We start from the raw sequence: 12,118 nt of genomic DNA on the forward strand, positions 1-12,118 counted from the left end.
ACCACCACCAAATCCTCTGAAAGGTCAAATTTCACATAGCTAGAGATGCAGGAATTTAATAAAGAGAATACATTTCTGATTTTTTACAAATAAAAAGGCCAATCCTAAGGGCCCCATAAGGCCTTGTTTATCAACTGCACGAAGCTCTTCAGGAAAGCTCATTTCAAGTGGGGAGCCCACAAGGGAGCTCACCTCCCACCAGGGGTTCTGAGGGAAGACGCCTACATTGTCCAGGTCAGGACAAGGAGCCAGCACATGGCGCGAATTGGGCCTGGGCTGAGCACTTCCTGGGACTCAGAGACACACAGCCGAGGGGCCACAGAAGGAGAATGTGGGCAGGAGAGGACGGCACAAACCCACATTTCTGCTGGTTTTGTGAGAATCAGTGTGCACACCAAGAACTAAACAAGATGGGGAGGAGGAGGAGAGACTGAACAGACCCTGTTACCCTGGCAACTGCAAAGCATTACAGTCTGCAGAGGAGACTCTAGTTGGGCCATTTACACATACCTTTTTAAAAGCAAAAGAATAGCCGAAACCGGTTTGGCTCAGCGGTAGAGCGTCGGTCTGCGGACTGAAGGGTCCTGGGTTCGATTCTGGTCAAGGGTATGTACATTGGTTGCGGGCACATCCCTGGTGGGGGGTGTGCAAGAGGCAGCTGGTCGATGTTTCTCTCTCATTGACGTTTCTAGCTCTCTATCTCTCTCCCTTCCTCTCTCTAAAAATCAATAAAATATATTTTAAAAAAATAAAAGCAAAAGAATAGAGATGCAAATCAAAACCATAATATGGTACCATCTCACACTTGTCAGAATGGCCATCATCAACAAATCAACAAATGACAAAGGAACCCTCATGCACTGCTGGTGGGAGTGCAACCACTGTGGAGAACAGTACGGAGTTTCCTCAAAAAGCTGAAAATGGAACTCCCATTTGACCCAGTAATCCTACTCCTACCCTGTTTCCCTGAAAATAAGACAGTGTCTTATATTAATTTTTGCTCCGAAAGATGCGCTAGGTCTTATTTTCAGGGGATGTCTTATTTTTCCATGAAGAAGAATACGTACACATTTATTGTTAAATGAAAATAAAGTAAATTTATTACCTGTATACGGTACGGTAGTACGGTAGTTGTCAACACAAACCAGACATACTGTGAATCCTACAGTATCAAGAATTTACTCATTTATTCAATGACAATCATGTCATCATCTTCTGGAACATCATCATAACAATCCAATTCCTGAATTTCCTGATGAATTTCTTGTGACTCCATTTCTTTCAGAATCAGTGGACCAAATCTCTCATGTTTAGCCTAGGGGGGCCTTATTTTCGGGGGGGGGGTGCCTTATATTTCACTCAGAAGGAAACCTGTAAATAGGTCTTATTTTTGGAGGATGTCTTATTTTCGGGGGAACACGTTAGGAATATATCCTAAGAAACTAGAAACACCAATCAAAAAGGATATATGCATCCCTATGTTCATAGCAGCACAATTTACAATAGCTAGGATTTGGAAACAGCTTAAGTGCCCACCAGCAGATGATTGGATCAAAAAACTATGGTTCATCTACACAATGGAACACTATGTTTTCATAAAATGAAGGAATTCTTATCATTTGCAGCAACCTGGATGGAATTGGAGAACATTATGCTGAGTGAAATAAGCCAGTCAATGAAAGAAAAATACCACATGACCTCACTCATTTATGGATAATAAAGAACACTATAAACTGATGAACAAAAAAATAGATATAGAGACAGTAAAGCAACAAACAGACTGTCAAATTACAGTGGGGAGGGTAGGGAGATCTGCCGAAGGACTTGTATATATGCCTATTAGTATAACCAATGGACACAAAACTCTGGGGAGGGAGGGTATGTATGGAAGCGGGGAGGGCAATGGTAAGATATGTACACATATAATACTTTAATAAAAAAATTTTCTTAAAAAATAAAAAAAATAAAAATAAAAGCAAAAGAATTTCCCCCTCATTTTAAGATAAAGAGTTTCAAAGACTGACTTACAAATATCACTTGAAAAAAAAACACAAAAAACCGGGCACTTAATATTCACCTTTCCTTTTGGTTACAATTTTGCTTTGAACTATGGTTCTTAAAATTTCTTTGAAGGTGACCCTTTAAGAGTGTCCTATCATGTAGTATGGCAAGAAAAACAATGTTCTCCAGCAAATTAGTTGTTTTTTGTTAACAAGATATGTACACAGACAGGTTACTTCATTGGCAACCATAATTTGAACCTCGAACAAAATGTATGGCTTTAATTTCTAGGGTTTGAACACAAGAAAGGACCAGAGCAATGGTAGAAGTAAATACAAGAAATTATGAATAAATATAAGGAAAGGATATAACATTTAAAAGAAAATAATTGAAAGTATAAAATGCAAAACGAAAGTTGTTTGTATATAAGATAAATCTAAATTTATTTTTCAAAATTATCATTATGAAAACAAATATGCTACATATAGTCAAGTTCACCTTAATCAAATGACGTCATAGGATAAGATAAAAATAAATCATCCATATCAAGACTCTCTATTTTAAACACTGTGTATGGCCTCTCACTTTGTAAAAAGATAATATAGCCTTCAATAATCCTTTAACCATATCCAATATAAACGAGTAAAATAAAAACGATTTTTAATACCTGTTTAAAATAAGACCATCAAGAAACCGGCTGAGATACTAAATACTGCAATTCTAAGGAAAAGAAATTACAATCATTTTCTGTAACTTACAAGGCAAATGGAACACTATGAAAAAGTGTCTTTCACATCACATTTGAATTTAAATAATACTCACCAGGAAAGAAACATTCTGTGACAGAGGCTGAGTCATAATAACAAAAGGGCGTGATATCTAAGTGTGGCCCTTCCCAGCCTATGTTTAGAGGTTAAAGACGCCAGCCTTAAATAGTTTGATAATAATGGTTGTGGTTACAACTCAGCATGCAGGACAGCCTGGGAGTAAACCAGCTCTTTTCATGCTGTCATCTAGTGTGCTGTCTTTTCCCTTTTAAATTAATCCTGAGACCGTGCCCACAGGACACAGGTGATCTGAAGAATCTTTTGTTTCCTCCTGTTTACTAGCTACTGTGGAACATGCAGAACCAAAATTAAGTTATAAATTAAATTAGGTTAAAGTCAGGTGATAAATTAAATCTTTGAAAACGTTCTTCATTAAAAATTTTGTAAAACTATCTTGCTTATCTGCAACCTTATTCGGAATGTTACTTTAGTTGGGAACAGGACACACACTGCGGAGGAAAAAGCACATGGATTCACCGAAATATCCTGGAGGTGTGTCCTTAAAAGACTTCCATGTTAGGAAGTAACCATTTCTATGTCACCCACCCCAATGCTGAGTGTCTATCAAGAGTATAGGGTTTTAAGAAGTTTATATATAAGTAATGATGAATGTATATGTGCCAACACAATACCTATATATGTATATGTTAACATGTTTCTATGAACGTATTTTATACATGTATATACACAATAGACATTCACACACATACCCTTCAACAGCAGAGACCCTTCAGCGTGATGAGACTTGCTTCCTTGAAATTACCATCTTTTCCACACTCAACCTTTCTATTCCACTCACATAACTTAAACTTACAGTGCAACATTCTCTAAAGGTTTCATCTCAATTTTCAATAAAAAACTAGGAAAACCAAATTATATCAAGAAACAAAAGCATATTTAGGGCTAACATATTACCCTATACCTTTCAAAAAGAAAAAAACCAAACATGTATGGTAAGACACCATGAAAATTTAACACTCAGTTTTAATATTTTCTTACAAAAGGAGAAGAAATCCCTAGCTTAGAGAATTGAGTGTAAGAGATCTAAACTGGCCTTCATGTCCATTTGCTTGGGATCAAAGGCTAGGTTAGAGACTCAAGAATAGCAAATTGGACCCAATCTATCTTCTCCTGAATCTACAAAATAGATGGCAGTTACAAATCATAGAAACCTATTGGTCTTCAAGGTTATTATCTGAGTTCTTAGAAAAGGACGCTCTAGTGCTGGCCCTTGTTTATAGAAGGAAATCCCAGCTCAAAGGTGGCAGGCACCCAGCCTGGACTTCTGAGTCCTGGTAACCGTCATTGCTAGACTGCAGCAGGGCAGAGCTGTTGGAACTGCTGTGATTGCTCCTTACAATGCGCATCCACGTTAGGCCAAACCAACCTGGCCATCCAGCCCTCCAGCCCCCACTCGTCCTCCATCACAAGTTCTCTTTCAGCAGGCCGAGCTTCCGCAGGGCCTCGCGGCGAGCTTCCTCAGTGGAGCCCCGACCAGCAAACTGGACGGTGATGCCTTGGGGTCTAAACCCCACGGCCCTGGGCAGCGAACCTGACCGCTTCCTAGCATCCTGACCGCAGTCCGGCTGCCGGTGCTCATACAAGCTCTTGCTGGCGTTCTGACGTGCAAGTTTATCCGGGCGGATAGTGATAGTTTTCCCAGTGGAGAAAAAGGCAGCGGGCTCACTCTTCAGGACATCGTGGATGTTCTGGAAGCCATTCACCAGTGGTGGGGTCTGCTCTGTCTGCACGCCTCTGGACTGACTGCTGGTCTGTGCTCCTGCCTGTGTGGACACAGCTTCCTGGACGGGGCCTTGCTTGCTCTGGCCACACGTCCCCTGCTCTGGAGAGGCGCTTCTCTTCTGCTCAGGGAGATCACCCTTTGGGGCCCGATCTTCCGACTCCCCCATGGAGAAGAAAGAGACTCCGTTAATGTTGGCCAGGACCCGGGCTTTCCGCTCCTGCACGTTGACCGCGGCCTTGGAGATGGTCTTGTTGAACTCCTTCCCGGCGCTGTTGGTCACACTGATGTTGCTGGGGAAGCGGTGGATCTTGGGTGCGGGCTGTGCCGAGTGTCTGTGCCACAACAAGTGGTCTCCGTTTCGAGGGGCCGTGGAGGTCAGTGTCCTCCATTCTCCAGGCCTGCCCTCCTTGGAGGGCGAGGTGGGTGAAAGTGCTTCATTTCCCGCCAACTTCTCAGAGATTTTCTGGGCGATGACAAGGGGAGTAGGGACGGAACGGGGCAGTTTCGGGTGCTCCGCCGGCGGAGAGGAGGAGAGCTGCTCCTTCCTGGGGTGGGCTGGCGCTGTGGGCACAGGCAGGGAGGGCGGCCGAGGAAGGGCCTCTGGGCCTGTGCACCCTGGTGGGGGAGAAGCCTCCACGTCCTGGGCCCCGCCTTCCGGGACAGCAGTGTCTTTCTTTCCGGCAGGTCCAGCCCCTGAGAAGTAGGCAGAACCCTCATAAGTTTATGTAACTTTATGTAAAGATAAACGCATTGCATCTCTCCCCCAGACCCCGAATTGAAAAGGGCCTCAAAGGGACATAATACCAACTTCAACAGTACCTCCTGTAAGCTGACCCTCCTCTATCCCTGTCCCCTGGACCAACAGGAGAGAACAGAATACATGGTTCTCCTAACCACAGGACGAGAAGAATGAACCAGTGATGGTGGAAGACTGCCCAGGCGGAAATGGTCAGTACCTGGGAAGCATACCATAAAAGCAAGCTCCTTATGACCCATCTGCCTGAGCCATGCATAGGAGGAAACAGTAACTTGCCTTTGCAGGGGTTTGTACAAAGGGGAAATGGAAGCTAGGAGGTGATGAGGCACATCAACAACCCCATCACTTTCCTCCATGAAATAGCTGTGTTTCTCAACAGCCCCAGGCAGAGCTTAATGTGCCAGCCTTGGAGCCTTGACTAGATCCTGAACATACATTGGTCACAGGTCACCTACTACTGTTCTGGACTTAGGCTTATACACCTGTCTCCAGCTGCAAAACAGTAGGCCGCCTTATTTACCTTTTACTGCAGAGTCTCACACAACGCCTGCCAAAGAGGAGGCCCTTACAATTGCTATGAAAATGTCATGTTAGGGAACTAATGGGCAAGGTGGCTTATTTTCAAAATGTGTTTTCCTTGGTGCCAACCTGTGATCTGACATTTTTAAAGGAACAGCTGGTTCAAATTTATTTTAGGAGCTATACTTCAAAGAACTGTGATAAAAATGGGGAATTCGTATTAAGTCTCTTCTTTGAAGAGATGGCTGCAAACTAAGCTCCATCTTTGGAATCTATAACTGTAGTATGTAAAATGTTGTGTAACACACAGCCCTAATTACAAATAAAAAACGGGAAAAATATTTCTAGAGGCTTGTGACAAATGGCAGTATTTTGTAGATAGCCGAGCAAAATAATTTTCTCTTCTATTTTTTTTCCTCCTCATCACTAATCCTTATGCCCTTGACCACATTGATTTCCAATATTTTTTCCAATTTGGAAGGAAAATGGAAGAAAATTTTCTCCTTGTGCCTCCGGTTCTATCACAGGACTTGAACAGACCTCCCTTTCGATGCCGCCCTGAGTTAGGCAAGGTACGAAGAGGATGGTGAGCTGAATTTTCCTTCTCGTCATTTCCCATTTTCCTGAACCAGCTGATTTTTCAGCTTAAATACTCTCATCTCGGCAGCCATGCTACAGCTGCAGGGATATAATCTTGCACAAAAATTGAGATCAAACTTCAAGGGCTAAAATACAAGTACCTCCTATGGTATGTTTTCTTTCTGTAATGAGTTGTTACCTGAAGCCATTTTTTATTTTCTTTGTATATATCAAGTTTATCTGTATGACAAATAGTTTCATCCTTAACTCTAGCCCTTTTGGAATTGCCCTTCATGTGTTGTCATCCTAATGCGCTAAGAAAACATCTACTTAGTTGGACAAACTATGAAGATGATGCCTCTAACCTACAAAAGTCTGGTAAGTCCCAACAGCTCCACACTGGCAGACACAGAAAGCAGTGCCTGTGTCATGTCAAACACTAACAAAGCAAGCCTGAGTCTGGGGACTGGCGCGTCACTCCTCACCTGCCGTTTCAGTCACATCCGGGAGGCGCTCAGGTTGCCCAGCTGCGAATACTGGCTGCACTAAGTCAATGACATCCTCTGGTTCCAAGAGGCCGGGAGTGCTCCCTTCCAGAGACTTTGGGGGCTGGCAGTGTACCCCACTGTCACACAGGACTTGCTCCTCAAAGTCATCCTCCAGGGAATCAATAGTCTCTTCAAAAAACAGGATGACATCCTTTTCCTCATGTGTGAGGTACTTCAGGCTCTCGTCGTCCTATAGAACAGGTGAGGGGGTGGGAATGGAAGAGAAAACAAAACAGTCGGTAAATGCGGTACTCTCATCCTCCCTCAACCAAGTCAAAATTACAACTACACTACAGAACCATCACTCAAAACTGCCTGAAATATAGCCAAACCGAATTCTACACCTAAGGATATAAAGAAGAAGCCACACTGAGGCTGATAGGAGGCGTGGAATGTGGAATGGGCTGGTTGTACACCCATTCTTACCTGATGAGGTCCCTGCTGAGGAGCCAGAGTTCCCAGCCCACACCAGCCCCCTCCAAGGAGGTACTTGTATTTTAGCCCTTGAAGTTTGATCTCCAGCCCAGGGTTCCAGTGCCAGGTAGAGAAGTCCCCAACTGCTGGCTGTAAAAACCAGCAGGAATTGAGGCTGAGTGAGAGGGACGGTGCTAGAGTACGAGGAGTGTCTTTTTAAATTTTTTTTCTTACTTTATTTATTGATTGATTTTTAGAGAAGAGGAGAGGGAGGGAGAAAAGGAGAAATATTGATTTGTTGTTCCACTTATTTATGCATTCATTGGCTGATCTTATATGTACCCTGACTGGGGATCAAACCTACAACCTTGAGGGATGATGTTCTAACCAACTGAACTATCTGGCCAGGGTCCTAAGAGTTCCTTTTAAAGGGCCCACAAACAGACTTACTTGAACTCACTCTCTCTGAGTTACAGCACTGGGGAAGCAGCTTGAAAGGGACTTACAGGGAGGCACTGAAGTGTCTGGCATCAGCATGAGGGCTGGAGGGGCAGCTTTCTCCAGACAGAAGTGCTGGCAGAGGCCATTGTTCCTTTTCTGAGCCCTTCACTCACAGTGCTGGCAGGTGGGCACCATATTTAAGACTCAACCAGCCTGCCATCACTGTCCTGCCCTGGTGATTCCCTGAAACCCGGTCACCACCCAACTTGTGGGCCCACCGACAGTTTACAGTTTTTTTTGTTTGTTTTTTTCTTTTCCATACAAATGGATTGTTGTGGCTCATGCTTCAAATTTTCCTAAAATCTCTCAAAAAAGTAGCATCTGATCTCAGTGTGCCCTGTACCTCTCATGAAGTGGCAGCCCACCTTGGTTTGCAGCTTGGCCCCTCCTGGGCACTTCCAAGCCCAGCACAAGTAACAGCCACCTATAAATTGCTTTGTAGCTCATGATCAGTGGCCCTGAGCAGAACACAGGAGGTATCTGTATCTCCAGGGAGGCCCCAGAGCCAGCACACCCAGTGGAAAGCTTCAGACTGAGTCTAAGTGTCACCATCTAACCACCTCCATAAGTAGCACACTGAAGAGATGGACTTAGTGGGCACCAGAGTCCTGCTGAAGTAAAGCCTGCTCTGTGGGGTGAGCCCTTAGCACAGTTGATCCTCCATAGTGGTTGGTGGTCAGCCAGTCTTTGCAGCCAACTGGCCTGGGGATAAATCCCTTCAATTGACTGCCACCAGCAATCAAGGCTGAAGCACCACGGATAGGGGTGCTCATTTGGAGTACCCAACTTGGGCAAACGGGGAGGTTGTGCCACTGGGCCCTACAGGACACCTACTACATTAGGCCACTCTGACATCCAGAGATGTTGTAACTATACCTAACACATAGAAACAAACACAGGAAGGCTGCCAAATGAGGATACATGACCCAAATGAAAGAACAGAACAAAACTCCAGAAAAAGAATGAAATGAAATGGAGACAAACAATCTACAAGATGTAAAGTTCAAAACACTGGTTATAAGGATGCTCAATGAACTTAGGGAAAGAACTCAGTGAGAACTTCATAAGAATATAGAAAAGAAAACAAAACAAAAGATACAGAAAAATCTAAGAACAGAGATAGAAAACAAAAAAATAAAGCAGTTAGAAATGAAGAATACAATAACTGAAATGTATAATACATTATAGGGAGTTATTACAGTAGATGTGGTAAAGGATCACATAAATAATTTTGAAGCAGAAAACATTCTATCAGAACAGCAAACAAAAGAAAAATAAAAAAAATTAAATGAGCATAGAGTAAGAAGCCTCTGGGATTCAAGTGTGCCAACCTTCTCATCATGGGGATGCTGGACAGAGAGGAGAGGGAACAAGAAACTGAAAACCTATTTGAAAAACTTCCCTAACCTGATGAAGGAAATAGATATACAAGTCCAAGAAGCACAGAGTCCCAAACAAGATGAAACCAAAAAGGTTCACACCAAGACACATCATAATTAAAATGCAAAAAGTTAATGACAAAGAGAGAATCTTAAAAGTAGTAAAAGAAAAGCAGCTAGTTATCAACAAGGGAACTCTCATAAGACTGTCAGTAATTTCTCAACAGAAACTTTGCAGGCCAAAAGGGATTGGCAAGAGATGTTCCAAGTGATGAATAGTAAGGACCTATAACCAAGGCAACTTTACCCAGCAAGACTCTAATTTAAAATTAAAGGAGAAATAAAGAGATCCCTAGACAAGAAAAGCTGAAGGAGTTCATTACCACCAAACTACTGTTATATAAAATGTTAAAAGACCTTCTTTAAGAACAAAGAAAGATCAAAATATGAATAATAATATATTAATAAATACATATCTATCAACAATTGAATCTAAAAAATAAAATAAACAGACAAGCAGACCAGTAACAGACTCAAACAGAGAACATTTTGATAGTTGTCAGATGGGAGAGGGGCTGTGAGGATGAGTGAAAAATGTGAAAGGATTAAGAAGTACAAATTGGTAGTTCTAGGATAGTCATAGAGCTGTAAAGTACAGTATAATATTGTAAAAACTGTATGGTGTCAGATGGGTATAAAATTTATCAAGATGATCACTTAGTAAGTTGCATAATGTCTAATCACTGGAGTACATACCTGAAACTAATATAATATTACTAGAGGCCTGGTGCACAAAATTCATGCATGGGGGCAGGAGGTGGGGGGTTGTCCCTCAGCCCAGCCTGCACCCTCTCCAATCTGGGATCCCTCTCACAATCCAGGACTGATGGCTCCCAACTGCTTGGCTGCCTTCCTTCCTGATTGCCCCTAACCGCTTCTGCCAGCCAGCCTGATCACCCCTTAACTACTCCCATGCCAGCTTGAATGATGTCTAACTGCTCCCCTGCCAGCCTGTTTGCCCCCAACTTCCCTCCTCTGCTGGCCTGGTCACCCTTAACTGCCCTCCCCTGCAGGGCTGATCACCTTCAATTGCCCTCCCTTGCAGGCCTGGTCCCTCTCAACTGCCCTCCCTTGCAAGCCTGGTCCCTCTCAACTGCCCTCCCTTGCAGGCCTGGTCCCTCTCAACTGCCCTCCCTTGCAAGCCTGGTCCCTCTCAACTGCCCTCCCTTGCAGGCCTGGTGCCTCCCAACTGCCCTCCCCTGCTGCCCATCTTGTGGTGGCCATCTTGTGTCCACATGGGGGCAGGATCTTTGACCACATGGAGGCAGCCATATTATGTGTTGGAGTGATGGTCAATCTGCATATTACTCTTTTATTAGATAGGATAGAGGCCTGATGCACGGGTTGGGGGCCAGCTGGTTTGCCCTGAAGGGTGTCCTGGATCAGGATGGGGGTTCCCTTGGGGCATGGGGTGGCCTGAGTGAGGGGCCTGTGGTGGTTTGCAGGCTTACCACTCCCCCCAGCGACCCAAGCGGAGGCCCTGGTATCTGAGATATATTTACTTTCTATAATTGAAACTTTGTAGCCTGGAGTAGAGCCAAGCCTCCTGCTCACCCTGTGGTGGCAGCCGCTTCTGTTTGGATTTGTTTACCTTCCTTAATTGAAACTTTGTAACCTTGAGTGGAGGCTTAGGCCAGCAAGGGCAGGCAGAAAGCTTGGCTTCCTCCATTGCTGGGAAAACGCCTCCCTCCTGCTCTCTGTGGCTGTAGCCATCTTATTGTAGTTGCATCTATTTGCATACTTTCTCTGATTGGCTTGTGTGCATGGCTTGTGGAGCGGAGTGATGGTTAATTTGCATATTACTCTTTTTTTTTTTTTTTTTTAAGGTAGGATATATCAATTGTAATTGAAAAAATAATGACTTAGATTTTTAAAATTTTTAAAAAAATTCCAAATGAATTCAGGACTCAAATTTTATGCCTAACCAAATTTAGGTTAGGTTTGAATGAAGATGTTTTTAAGAAATGCCTTTGTCAAGAAGCTACTGCAAGGGAGTGGGGAGTAAGATTGTTCCCCTAGACCAGTGTTTCCCAAACTTTTGGCATATGTGTACCCCTTCTATAATTGTCGTAACACTGAGTACCCCTCGTACTCATGAGAACATAGAATTAGGCGCAGCTAAGCACGGTGCAGTGCATATCCCCATCAAATTCCGGTGTACCGTGTACCCCCACCAAACTCTTCCCGTACCCCTGGGGGTACGTGTACCACACTTTGGGAAACACTGTCCTAGACAAAGAAGGAAACCAAGGAAAAGATAAAGGATCCAGGAAACAGGAGAATGAGAGGGAATCCCTGGGCAATGGTGGTATCCCCAGGATGTCAGCTGTGCAGTGAATAGCTTGTCTACTTTAAAGGAGACCAGAGGGCTACATGGAACACGAAGACAGCAAATAAAACGGAAACAATTATGAACCATAGAAAAACATTCAGAGCTATGAGAAAAAGCATATATCTACAAGTCAACTTACCTGTAGCAATACACACACACAGAAACACACAGATATATTAATTCTATTAGTATTTATAGTAGCAAGAAAACAAGCAAAACAAGAAACAACTAAAATGTCCAATAATAAGGTATTATGATTAAGTAGCTCATTCACAGATGGAATATTATATAGCCATTTAAAATGGAGTTTTCAAAATAATATAATGCTTCCCCCCCCCCAAAAAAAAAAAATTTTCATGTTTCATTGTTCCCTTCAAGTCCTTGTCCACATGCATATATATTTTGCATAGATAACATGTACAAGTTATTATTATTTGGTTTTTACCTGTATAGTTAT

At 43.2% G+C, this 12,118-nt stretch overlaps 1 protein-coding gene across 1 annotated transcript in view; it reads right to left on the reverse strand.

Annotated features, from left to right (window-relative positions):
* Positions 1-1,085: 1,085 nt before the first annotated feature.
* The window catches only part of PROSER2 (proline and serine rich 2), a 47,509-nt gene continuing 36,476 nt past the window's right edge, over positions 1,086-12,118 (reverse strand). Inside the window, exons 3-4 of the mRNA XM_084876290.1 lie at positions 6,913-7,165; positions 1,086-5,265 (exon numbers count right to left, since the gene is read on the reverse strand). Of these exons, the coding sequence (XP_084732416.1) occupies positions 4,253-5,265; positions 6,913-7,165 (1,266 nt within the window). The 3' untranslated portion in view covers positions 1,086-4,252. The remainder of the gene's footprint in view (positions 5,266-6,912; positions 7,166-12,118) is intronic.

The sequence above is a fragment of the Pipistrellus hanaki genome, assembly GCF_964339955.1.
Source record: "Pipistrellus hanaki genome assembly, chromosome: 1".
Classification (NCBI taxonomy): domain Eukaryota; kingdom Metazoa; phylum Chordata; class Mammalia; order Chiroptera; family Vespertilionidae; genus Pipistrellus; species Pipistrellus hanaki.